This window comes from Ahaetulla prasina, chromosome 1 (genome assembly GCF_028640845.1).
Source record: "Ahaetulla prasina isolate Xishuangbanna chromosome 1, ASM2864084v1, whole genome shotgun sequence".
In the NCBI taxonomy this organism is placed as follows: domain Eukaryota; kingdom Metazoa; phylum Chordata; class Lepidosauria; order Squamata; family Colubridae; genus Ahaetulla; species Ahaetulla prasina.
The window spans coordinates 301,608,205-301,622,040 of NC_080539.1; the positions used below are offsets into that span (position 1 = coordinate 301,608,205).

The following is a 13,836-nucleotide window of genomic DNA, read 5'->3' on the forward strand; positions in this document are numbered from 1 at the left end:
GAAGGAGATATAGAAACATAGGCAGCCGCACAAACAGGCTGAAGAACAGTTTTTATCTATGGACTGTCAGACTCCTGAATGAAAAATAACTCTACAACAACATTGTACGATTGACTTGCAGGGCCAGCGCAATGTGCAATAAGTTCACATGCAATAGGATTGAGTGTTAGTAGGACTCGCTGGGCTAGGAATTTCTTTCACTGTGAGTTGTATTGTGTTGGTGGGGAGGCACGAAGGGAGGCTCAGTCAGTCTCATACACATGTTGTACTCTGACAATAAAGGTTTGAATTATACTAGTTGTGATCTCTGAAAAAATCATGAAACTGGATTAAGAGCCAGAGGATTGGAGGAAAGGCAAGGTTATTCTTATTTTTAGAAAGGGGGATAAAGAGGATTCAGAGAATTACTGGCCAATTATCTTAATGTCAATAACAAGTCAAATTTTAAAATGCTTTATTAAGCAGTTTGTGAGCTTTTCCAAAACAATGTATTGCTTTGCAGGAGCCAGCATGGGTTTATCGAGAATAATTCCTGCCAAAACAACATGATCTGTCTCTTAAATAGAATGATAGTTGACCACAGAAATGTGGTGGATAAAGGGCACCTTGATTTTAAAATATTAGTTAGCATTGCCCCCTACACCACTCTAAGATTTTAGCAGAGAAAATGGCAAAATGTGAACTAAATTATGGGTACCATTAGATGGCTAGAGGTGGCTAAACAATAATATCTAATCCATATACATCTGTGGCTCTATGTCAAAATAGGAGAAAGTATGAATGTCAGGTTTTTTCATATTTGTAGATTACACAAAAATGTAGGATACTATCAAATTTCAGAAGGACGTTAAGCTGCAACAGTAAGAGTAAATCAGCAAGTTGAATTTCAACGAAGACAGATGCAGAGCCATACACTCAAATAGGGGGGAAAATCAAAACCCTATATTCTGAACATAGAATATAGGGGTGGTGGGGAACTGTAATGCCAGCAATATGCAGAAAAAGGATCACAAATTCTACAAATCTGCAAGAAAAACAAATCTGCTGCATTGGGAGATGGTGAATTCTCTTTGCTGTAAATGTTTAAATGGGTGGGATGGCCAACTTTTAGGATGCTGTAATAGATTCCTGCAGCTACATGGATTCCAACTCCTTACATTCTGTAATTATTTATGTTTCGTTATACTGTACAAGTAAAACATGACCCTTGTGGCTTCCAGCTAAACATGCCATAAAAGCACTAAATTGATAGTCTACTCCTTTGGAAATATTGCTTGATACTTCCATTAACTCACTTTTGTTCATACTGTTATCCAGCTAATTTTGTAATTTAATTCAAGAACCATGGAGATTGTGGGGAAATCAGCAATATTATACTGTGGAGGCAAAGGCAAAGCACAAAAGCATTCTGCCAACCCAGAAGCAACAACAGATGTAAACATTTTAAGAAATCCAAGCAGAGGATTTGCAAAAAAATACATAAAATCTCAGCATGAAGTGTAGAATTATTTTTTTGGATATATTTGTCCTACTTTTAAAAACTTTTTTAAAAAATGCAAAAGCCCAGAGCCTGGTTTCACTTAATATATAGACCCCAAGCTGGAAAAATGATCTAAGCTGACTCGTTTCCAATTATTGAATCTCACAGTTGCTGAAATTGTAACCTTGCCTCAACACACAGTCAAAATTTATTCTTTTGCCTCTAATATTGTAAGGAAAATATTTGGGACTAAATCTCCAGTGACTTATCCATGGCTTAAGTACCGATTTGAACAAAATTATCCGGCACATAACTTCAGGAGATGCCAGTTGCATTCACTCTATTTATTTGTTGTGCTTAAGGTAGCATTTAAACATTTTTTTTTAAAGTTAAGTTTTCCTATCTATATTAGCTAATTTAATAGTGGCTATTTGCTTACTAGACTCACCCAGTATTGTATGTATTGTATTCCATATTGGTATTTCTACAAATCATTAAGAGAATTTGCCAGAAGAAAACAAACGAACCATTTTAAATAACTTTTACCAAGATGATCTTAAGAGGATTTTGTTGCTTTAACTTTACAAATTTTTGATAAGTTACACCATTTTGGTCATAGGGATTACATATCCTATTCCCGTGATGGCGAACCTATGGCATGCATGCCACAGGTGGCACATAGAACCCTCTCTGTGGGCACACGAGCTGTTGCTCTGCTCAGTTCCGCCATGCATGCGTGCATGCCTCCCGCTGACCAGCTGATTTTTGAGTTGCTACCGCGCAGGCTGGGGTGTGTGTGAGTTGAGCGGTAGCAACCATGCATGGGGGGGTGAGCGCATGCATGGGGGGCGGGTCACATGCGGTGGGGTGCTCGCACATACACGGAGAGGGTCGCACAGGAGGTTGCATGCGGGGGTCACGAGGGCACCATGCACGCATTGCATTATTTCATTGTGTGTGTGCGCGTGCACACGCTTTTGGCACTTGACACCAAAAACATTAGCCATCACTGCCCTATTCTAACTCTTTGTTAGTCAAACAGTATCTGCCCTACAATGTTTTTCTAATACGCTGTATTTGATTTAAACAGATAGCATTAATGATATAATTTATCATGTAGCTGATTAAGAAAGGGACTAGCTTGTATGAAGGTGAACCTGAACACAACTTCCAGAAGGCACCTATTGTACGTGCAGTAGTCCCCAACCTTTTTGACACCAAGAACCACTTTCGTGGAATACAATTTTTCCACAGACTGGGGGTGTGGGGGATGGTTTCAGTTTCACTAGCTCACCTGCTGCTTACCTCCAATTGTGCAGCCTGGTTTCTAACACACTGGTAAGTATATGGGTTGGTTGTACGTTTTTACAGTAACACTATAAAGCTATAAAATATTTTCTTATACTATAAGGTATTATATTTTCTAATGCCTTTGAATACTATTGCAATCATATATCCACCATATTTCTGTTTTTATGAGTGCAAGAGAAATTTTTTGTTGATGTATACAGTAATTACACTAATTGGCTGGGATAGGTATCATACTGTTTCTGCTGCTGGGGCCAGAAGGCTAGGGAAATTCTGCTATTGATCTGGTTTTATAATTGGGATGTGTTGGCTATCATGAATTGTTGTTTGTAATCATTGGTTTTAATCTTTCTTCCTACACACGCAATGAGCCACTGTTGTGAGAAGGGTGGTAATAGAAATTACAATAAATAAATAAGTTAATTAAACAAATAAATAAATTAGTTACTGAATCTCTATCTGCATATAAGTTACACAACTGACCTGTGATCATCCTTGATGTGTACTCTCCAGTGGTGCTCCTTCCTACTACAAATAGCACACACACAAACTCTCTCTTCCTCTCTACCTCCATCTATCTATCTATCTGCTATTTTATGCTGGTACAGAGAATGATATTTCTTATATTTTAATGTGCATGAAGATTTCTTGTGGATTAAGGATCCTTAAGGATTTATCAGACAAGGAGATACTAAATATTAAAATCATGATACTGAATAGACCAAGGATATGGAGTAGAACTTTTAACAGGAGAAAAGAAAAATCACAGAATGCCAGCAGTGTACATGAGAAGTATCACAATTTATTTCAGCACCTGCTGAAGTGTTATCACTTACTTTGGGCATTCCTTGAATGATTTTGTAATGTTTTGTTTTCTTACTACTAGCTTTTTAAATATTTTTTACATAGTTTAGTTTTTTTCATTATATGGTAATAATTTTTATATTAGTAAGTGGTACAGAAACATATATAACAAATAATATGAGGATTGTTATATGATCATGTGCCATCAAGTTGGTTCAACTCTTAGAAACATGTAGATGTATTTTTTCCATGAGGATTCTATCCCCAACCAAAATTATACAAAATTATTATTACTCTATTAGTTTGCATGTACACTGAGAGCTTCTACACCAGAGACATATACCTTGTGTGTCTAATCATACTTGGCCAAATAAAGTTTTCTATTCTATTGTGTTCCATTCAACCTTCTCCTTCAAGTCTGTCAAAGTCTGTTCATCACTGTAATTGAATCCATCCACTTGCAACTGGCTGCCCTTTTCTCTTTCATTCTAGTTTTCCCAGTACTATAAACTTCTCTAGAGAGCTAGGTGTTCATATATCATGTTTCCAGAGTGTAATTTGGCATGGTCATTTGAGTCTTGGGTAGGAATTCCGGATTGACTTGTTTGAGAACCATTTGTATATATTTCTTCTATCCATAGTATTCTCAGGAGTCTTCTCCAACGCCAAAGTTCAAAAGGATCCAAACTCTTTCCTGCTTCTTCAAAGTTCAACTTTTACTTCCATAGATTATCATGGAGAAAAGACTCTGATCTTTTGTGATTAAGACATATCACAAAATCTGAATATCTTTTCCAATACCACATTTGTTATTCTAACAAGTGCTACTCTAGTGTATTACTTGACTGCTGGTTCTTTTACTGTTGAGAGTCAATTCTAAAAGGCAGAAGGTACCTATCACTTCAGTTTCATAATGGCCTGTTCTAAGCCTGGTTGCTATTGTCATTAGTTTGATCTTCAACTTAGTTACATTTTTTTCACTGCTCCTTGATTTTTATTATTAGAGCTTCCAGATCATTTGCATTTTCAGCTATCAGAACAGTATAAAAGCATAGGTTAATACCCTCCAGTATTAAAACCACATTCTTCATCATCTAATCTGGCTTCCCTCAACAATTATTCAATATATAGTTTGAATAAATATGGGGAGAATGTGCAGCCTTGCCTCACTTTTTTGCTGATCAGAAGACACTGTTTCACCATGTTGTATCCAAATTTTGTCTTTCTGGCTTGTATATAAGTTTTGCATGAGGACAGCGAGATATTTTGGGATTCTCATATTTTAAGCACATTCTGCAACTTGATATGATCAACACAATCAAAGGCCTTCCTATAATCAGTGAACTACATATCTGATATTTTTGGGCTTTTTCAATTATTTAGGGCGCATTAGAAATAATGTCTCAAATTCCGTGGCCTTTTCTAAAATCAGCTTCAACATCTGGCATGTTGTTTTCCAAGCAGAGCTCTAATCTGTGTTGGACGATTGTAGGCATTATTTTCCTAGCTTATGAAATAACATAATGTACCCAAAGAACAGAAACTCTGCCCTCATGAAGGGAAATTGACATTTGGGTAAAATATTACTCTGCTGCCTCTTTCATGGAGCTCTCCAAAATGTACATCCCCTTTGCTGATTTGAGTTAAAATATTCACAGACTTCCAACTATACAAAATTAGGAATATGAGTATGTGCTGCAATTTTTTTCTGGATATGTATTGAATGTGGAGAAAGATGGTTGATATTATAGATGTAGCCATAGATTTTGCTTGCTTGTCAGACTTCTTCAGTGTTGCAAACTTTTCAAGGGTTTTTGTTTGTTTGTTTGTTTGCTTGTTTGTTTTGCTTTGCTTTGCTTTTATCACTTTTATTAAAAAAACATGAATGTGCAAATCAAAAATAGAAGTGTTGTTTTTTTTAAAAAAACGGGGTGATAGTTCAGGAATTCTCAGAGTATAAATAAGTCTACCGATTATGTTGTATTGCATGCATTTTTAACAAATTGTTTAGAAACCAAGAGACTTTAAATTTTAGTCCTGCCTTAGGCATAAAATCTGGCTGGGTGACTTTGAGACAGTTATCGTCAGCCCAATTCTTCTCACAGGGTTATTGTTGTGGGAATAAGAGGAGGAAGGAATATTAGGCATGTTCACTGCCTTGAGTTGTTTATAAAAATAAAAAGACTAGATATAAAATGAATAAATAATTTAGTAACTAGTAAGCCATTTTTTAGCTTTATAATAAAGTAAACTTTAAAATGCCAATATTGTACGTTCTTTTATGAAATAATTCAATTAAAACACATTTTTAAAAACTCTTATAAATCCCTGGTTTATTTGAAACCTGGTTAAAACAAGCTCTATTTTCATATTCTTGCACACAAAAAGCAATTCAGCAAGCTTATTTCTGCAATCCATGGAAACATTTTTCCCTTGTGTCCCTGCCGCCTGCTTCATAGGGAGTAGATTTATAAAAGAAAGTGGATACTGTTCTACAGCTGGTTTTACTTTTCATTGTTGTGATGAATTGGTGCTGTGGACGTGGCACTTCACATAAAATGTTATCTTTTTGGTGATCATTTAAAGATGCAGAATTTGGAATTGTTTGTATTGAACAGATTATCTCCTGGTTCTGATGTCTATGTCACGGTGTCCTCCATTGCCTTAGCAAGATCACAGCAGTGTCGTAACTCTCCAAGCAATTTATCATCCTCAAGTGAAACTGGCTCTGGCGGAGGGACATACAGGCAAAAATCTATGCCTGAAGGGTAGGCCTCATATGTGTTTATAACTTTACGCTTAGGTTTTTTGCTTCTTTGAATTTGCACTTTGGTTGTTTTTGCTTGAGAATCTGAAGAGGAAAAAAATAAGGATACTTGGTCCTATAACAAGTGCTCCTAAGGTCATGGCTTCTCTGTTCTTCAAATACAAAAAGTATGTAAAATTAAAGCCTAGTATTCTGGCGTCTTGCGTAATAGTTTCTTGTATTGCCACATCTGAGGTATCGTCTTGAAAAACTATAATATAAGGTTTTTGCTGAAAAGTTAAATAAAACATTCCACATTAAATGAAACTAATTCTTAATTTGCTTAAGAATGTTTGTATGCTTGTGTTGAATGTGTCCACACTGACACAAAAAAGATATGTTCAGGACAATTGTATCGGTGCAATTGTCCAAGTCCCAACTTGTCTATTTATTTTGCTATAACTTAATGATTCATCTACTTGTCATCTCCCTCTTCAGATATTGCAGATGTAACTGGCAGTGTTACATATCTTCATTCTTGGCATCTGTCATACTCTTGATTAAGCTCAGAGACTGCAACTGAATATGAGAAGCCAGTTTAAACCAAAAGCAGTTGTTCCCATATTGTGTTACTGGGCAGATTAGAAGTGTAGTGGGTAACAAAATGTTTTATTAATTATGAATGCTAGCCTCTAAAAAAAATAGGAAAGCGAGCATATATGACAGCTATTGTGACTGGGAAAAAAAGTCATAATGTTCTTGATTTATGCAGTTAAATTCCTACCTATAATTATTCAGAAGCAATAGGTTTCTCACCACCTGCCACCATCAAAATTTTACTGTACAAATATATGGTATCCTTGTACTTGAATATTATATTCAGTGTCTTAAAAATCTTGCTATCCTTTAAAAGGCCAAACAAAAAAAATTAAGAATCTGAAATAATTTCTTCATAAGACAAGGTTACAATCCTGGGGCTTTTTGATTAGGAGAAATGGTTGGTACAATAAGGGCAAGATAACATTGTGTGGAAGAGCTGGTTAAAGAAGTGTTTTCCCTCTCACATTATTAGAGTCTAAAGCTAAATGATAATAAAATAAGAGAGATAAGGTAACAGAGATACTACCCCCACACACACACACAAAACCCTTCTTTACATAACAAAATAATAAATTTCAATTTAGGAATTTATGTTCTTATGGACAGACAAATTGAGGATAAGATTGAATAGCTACTAGTCATAATAGGTGCATGTTGCTTCCAGATCCAAGGCACTGTGACCTGGAGTTTTTTAACAGTAACAGAGTTGGAAGGGACCTTGGAAGTCATCTAGTCCAACCCCCTGCTCATGCAGGAGACCTGTTCAAGGGATTTAAACCACCAAACTGCCAACCTTTCTGATCAACAAGCTCAGTGTATTAGCCACTGAGAATAATGGTTATTGTTACTGAAAGGTTGGAATAGGAAAGATTCTCATGATCATTGTTGAATCTTGTAGCATTCTTATTTTCCTAAGTCTGTTCAGGTAACCAAGATATGCCATTGAGGACACCTTGTTTAATCCCTGCCATCTGACCAACAAATTATTTACTGTTAGCTTTAGTCTACTTCTCTGTCAACTAACTTTCGTCCTCTGTCTAATGGCTAGTAACTATTGTTGAAGCTATGAACCTTAGGGGTGGTATATGATTTTTGCAACTCAATGATACAATTGACTGTAACTAACAATTTTGGAATGGATGAACTGATTGTAATCTAATACTTACAAAACATCTTTGAATGATATTTCTCATGTGCAGAATGGAATAATTGAGATTCCTTTACACAGATTTGGAATGAGTAGAAGATCTCCTGCCTCCATTGATAGGCAGAACACAGATACCAGTGGCAGTGGCAAATCCACCCCAAGTTGGCAGAGAAGTGAGGATAGTATAGTTGATCAGATGGGTGAGTATTTCTTTCTTGCATATATTCTATTTCTTGTACCCCAGGGTGACATTGGCAACCCATTCCTATGCAATAATCTTTTTTGTTTTTATTAATCAGAATGAACTATCATAACATGTATGCAATATTGGCACTTACTTATTAGAAATAAAATGTCTGTGAGGAATAGATACATCATAATAGCCCAGTCCCTGGAGTGCTTTCACAGAAAGTTGTACTATAGAAATACTTGGCTTTATTAATGTTTATTTGTTTTAGCTCGTGTACTTTGTTCGAATATAGCATCTGGTTCATCAGCTTATTTTAATTTTCATTGTGCTTCTTTCTGACAGAAAACAGTGTTCAGATAATTGTTGATGCTGACAATAATGTACAAATGTAAAAATGCAGTGAAATCTGTATTTAGTCAAGATATTTTCTCCCACTAATGAGTATGACATTAGTTAAGATTTTAACTGAAATAAATGTTCTCAGCCATGCAATCCTCAGCATTCAACTGATATTTATTGTTCAGTCTTTGTATGGAGTTTTCAGCATCCAGGCCTGGTTCTATAGCTGTGCTTGAATCTATTATGTTAGATACCACTAAGATTTTTGAAATGATAGCAATTCGATATCCTTCTATTACATCTGTGGTACATTGTGACAGTTTTTTGCAAAGAAGCCAATTAAGCTAAGCTAAGAGCATGGCTCCTTGGTAGGCTGTATAATGGAAATAGAACAATATTTCTAGACGAGCTGTTGTATCATCACTTAGTCTTAATTGTTGGGGCAATATGTTGACTCTATAAACTGTAAAGAGGACTGTAAAGCACTATGAAGAAGTATATAAGTCTAAGTGCTATTGCTTTGTTGGATACTTGAGTGAAAAACACCAAAGAAGTTTGGAAACAGATTTGTGGATTAGAAATTGGCACAGGTCAAGCTCAGTTTCTCTATCTACTTGGCAGACCAAATGATGGGAAAAGAAACATTCTGATACAATTTGACAAGCAAACATTTTATATAATGTTACATTGAAAAGCAAATTCATATTGCTTTTCCATGTTACAATATAGTTTTCATATTACAGTATAGTTTTTTTCAGGTAAACAGAAACATTTTTTTCTCTCCTATCCTCTTTGGCAATAATCTTGAACCTAATCCAATCACAAACTGAGCGATAGAAAATGGCATAATGAAAGAAACTGAAACTGCTCTAATTATATTTATACTTATAGTAGATAGCTACTATGTTCATGAGCAGGATTTAAGATGTAGTGAAATATTCAGTTATCACTTAGGGGCAGGGAAGAATTTTGAAAATAAAATACAGTATTGAGTTTCAAAATGTATTCTTTGTTCTATTCATATTAAATCCATCTAGTTATCTCCCTCCCAGATCTACTTAGTAAAGACAAAAACCTGTGATTACACATATCTGTAGTTTCCTTTTGGAGAAACTTTCAATCACATCTGCTTTTTCATTTTTTTATTGAGGTGATGGTAAAATGTGTAATTTTTCAGAATAATTTTGCAGTTTATATATTATATGTTGTAGTTTTCAATATTAACTACCATAAAGTTCTGTTATAAAAAGTACAACTTTCAAATATTTTAATTAAAAAGTAAAGAAGGTAAGTAATTGAAAAAAGGGCTGAGTACAATATTACCTATCAGCCTCTCTTAGAATAGGGTTTTTTTGTTTGTTTGTTTTAAGACAAGTACCATTTTACACAAACCTAAATAACTGTATTTTATAATTGTGTGTTATATTCGGCTGACCTAAACAGACAAGCTTGCTAACAGAAGCTTATTTTATTGAATAGTAGATTTAGACAAGAATCCATTTTGGGCAACTTTCCTCTCCCCTCTTCATTTCTTATTCTGCCCCTTTTATTAAAATGCATAGAATGGAAAGTAAAAAGGTTGCAAAAAAAATAATTGTTGAAAATCCCCTCCTTCGCTATTCCATTAAAACAAGCTTCTGCTAGGGACAAATGATCCACAAGTGAAAAAACACTAAATAGATACAACCTGATAATAGCAAAGATTTTATTCTTCAGCTTTAAGTCAGCAATGGTAGAAAACAGTTGTGTTCTGCTTCTGGTTCTTATAGACCGGCAACAGTTTCCCATTTTTTAAAAATGCCAGGCAATAAGATGTCTCCCGAATGAAAACTCCATTATTGTATGCTATATTACAGAAGCAACATGCCATCTGCCTGCAATGTCCAAAGTGCTACCATCCTTCAGAGAAAGTCCAACAGGAAGATTGATGAGGCAAGATCCGGTAGTTCACCTATCTCCAAATAAGCAGGGCCATGTGAGTTCATCTTCCGTTTTTATTCAAGATGTCTTAATTAAATTATTGAAAGATAAGACGTCTCGTAAAAATTTGCATTTTCCCCAAATTATGGTTGCTTTTCAGAGTACAAATACACAACCAATTTATAGTAATCTCATTATTATACAATTTTGAGTATAAGATGCATTAATGAAAATACTTCCCTGCCAACTCAGGCAGAGTTTTGCTTCAAACTGTAATGTGATATGTACTATAATTTGCAAATTTCAGGAAAAAAAATTTTTGTTAGGATCTATCAACATTTTTACAGGAAAATAATTGTTTTATATCGCTCTCTATTAATATAACTAATCCTTGGTTGATAACCCTAAATGGGATTGTTAATACCTTTGCTAAGCAAAACATCATGTGACCACTCTGCTTGGCGATCATAATTTGGGAAACACCATGGCAAGAAGGCTGCTTAGAGTTACACTATTACAACTCCTTAAGCTATGGGGAGATGGTTTGAAATCTATGCAGATTTGTAAGAATTCATAGTAAATTCACTGTACTTGTTAAATTAGTAACACCATTGTAAAGTGAATCTGGCTTCCTGATTTTGCTTGTCAGAAGGTTGTAGATGGTGACCCCAGGATACTACAACTGTCACCGATAGGAGTAGTTGCCAAGTGTTTGATCACATGACCATGGGGATGCAATGGTCGTAAGTGCGTAAAGCAGTCATGTCACTTTTTTTGAGTGTCACAACTTTTAAACTGTCACTGAATGAACTGTTGTAAGTCAAGGACTATCTGTACATAAAATACTCATGAAATCTTTTTTTTTTCTAATATTTACCATTTTGTACTTTTTAACCATATTACGAAAAGTAATACATTTCAGGAATATATTAAATTTGCATGGTGATTAATTTAAATTAAACGCCTTAAAGATCTTTCTTTGTAGTCTTTTAAGGGATGTTACAGGTTGATACTTCTCTAGTGGCATGTAGAGAGGAACGTTTCTCATTTTATGCTTGTAGATGGTTTTGTGTATTTTCCCTTACTATATAATTGCAATAATGCGCAGCTCATCCCACTTTATATTATTTCATTCCAAAATGTCGAATTTAATTGAAAATCTTGTGTGTGTTTATGTATAGTCCGACAGCCACTACTCCAGCCACTCAAGCAGTAATACGCTGTCCAGCAATGCTTCCAGTGTTCATAGTGATGAGAAGTGGTATGACAGTGCAGATAGGACTGAATCGGAGCTGAATAGTTACAACTACCTTCAAGGCACTTCCGCTGATAGTGGCATCGATACCACTTCATACGGTCCCAGTCACAGTAGTTCAACCTCTCTGGGCAACTCAGCAACATCTCCCCGATCAGGACTTATAAAGGAAAAAGTGGCATCGCTTTGGCACAGTTCCAGTGAAGTGGTCTCCATTGCAGATCGGACTTTGGAGAAAGACAGCCACATGATGGACAGAAAAGCTGAATCTTCACTGAGCTTGGACATCCATACCAAAAGTCAACCAGCCTCCAATCCTTTAACAAGAGAAAACAGTGCTTTTAGCCTCAGTGATGCTGGTTCCCATGCAAGGTAATCTTTTTTAAAATTATGTATCTGAAAGATCTTTCTAGATATTTCTGGCAGCTTTTAGAAAATAACTACACACATTTCTTATCAGCTTGAGCAGTTTGGAGAAGAGATACTGTGCAGAGAGTTTGAAAATGCAAGTACCGTATTTTTTGCTCCATAAGGCCCACCTGACCATAAGATGCACCTAGGTTTAGAGGAAGAAAACAAGACAAAAAATTTCAGGCGGAGCCTGAGGGACCACAGATAGATGTTCTGTCATGTGCCAGCTCTGCCTATTGACTCCTGCGCTGGGGAAAAGAGACAGAAGAGGCGGGCAGTGACAAAGACAGAAGAGGTGGGGTTCAACAATGTAAAAGGACCCCCCACCACCACGGCCCGGCTGTTATTCACCAAAGATGTACAGACATTTCCACCCACTTTTGTGGGGGGAGGGAAATGTGTCTTATGGTGCGAAAAATACAGTATGTTTGCTCTTTTTTTTAGTGGATGGAGAACCACTCTATCTGTCATAGGAGTTCTTAAAACAAAAGTGTTTACATCATATTGTTTTAAATTTATATTTTTTGGAATGGATGGCTATAATAAATCTATATAATAATATTAATAATACATGCATATACTAAATATTATATTTATGTGGTAACCTTGCATAATAATAAATCTTCCTTTGAAGTGTAAGTTTTATGGATGCGTCTTGGCATTAATATGAAAGTATTCAACATTGCCTTCTTCTCAGATATTTTTAATTTTCCAAAAATTAAAAGCCTACATTTCTGGAATTTTTGGTGGCCTTCCACCTGAGGAGATGTGCTTAATTTTTTGAGATCAATTTAGATGCTACATAATTACTATGTAATAATAATGTTATATTTGGAATACTACACAACAGGCAATCACAATTTACTTTTCAGATTACTTGTGAATTATAGATAGACTATCTAGGAACTCCTATGGAAAATGATTGAACAGAATGGCTGAACATACAGGAATTCAACTGTTACACTTGAGATCGTAGAAGACATTAGGAATAGTTAATGTGTACACTAACTGGCAGCACATAATATGAATAAAGACTCTTTCGAGTCTAAACTATTCTGAATTAATTGTGTTACTGATTTAACATTAAAATTAATTAATTTTAAAGCTTTTCTAGAATACTTTAAAATAAAAGTATTCCTTTGGTAAAAGAAATGAGCCCTTTGTTTTGTTTTGGATCACTTTTACAAAGTGGAAAGAACTAGTAGTGTTCATTGTATACCAAACTGTGAGTAGTCACAATGTCATATTTGGTTTATGGGTATGCCTATTTTCTTTAAAACTTTGTACCTGTGAAACTGTGATGGCATTGCAAAAACGTTGTTTGCTACATTTAGCTGGACTTCGCTTCTCAAATTCTTGTGACAAAATTACAATTTCTGACTTTGCAAATTTTCCTAATACTTGGAAACTTTGCTAAAGTTATTCATTTTATGTTAAAAACAGTATTTTAAAAGAATATATGTGTTGATAACTGCAGTGAATGATTATTTTAAATTATAAAATATACTAGCTGCACAAAATTTCCAAATCTTGTTCTTCCTTCCTCAAACTATAGCATCTCTATCCCACAATTAAGTTTAAATAAGAAGTTCAGTAAGTAATAGGCATGACAGCTGTCAAAACTGTCTCAACTGGG

At 35.2% G+C, this 13,836-nt stretch overlaps 1 protein-coding gene across 3 annotated transcripts in view; it reads left to right on the plus strand.

Moving 5' to 3' along the window:
- Positions 1 to 13,836, plus strand: part of SIPA1L1 (signal induced proliferation associated 1 like 1) — a 180,901-nt gene that overhangs the window by 149,075 nt on the left and 17,990 nt on the right. For all 3 annotated transcript variants that reach the window (XM_058161938.1, XM_058161937.1, XM_058161939.1), the window contains 4 exons: positions 6,211 to 6,360; positions 8,167 to 8,285; positions 10,471 to 10,589; positions 11,716 to 12,161. In XM_058161938.1, coding sequence (XP_058017921.1) covers positions 6,211 to 6,360; positions 8,167 to 8,285; positions 10,471 to 10,589; positions 11,716 to 12,161 — 834 coding nt within the window. The remainder of the gene's footprint in view (positions 1 to 6,210; positions 6,361 to 8,166; positions 8,286 to 10,470; positions 10,590 to 11,715; positions 12,162 to 13,836) is intronic.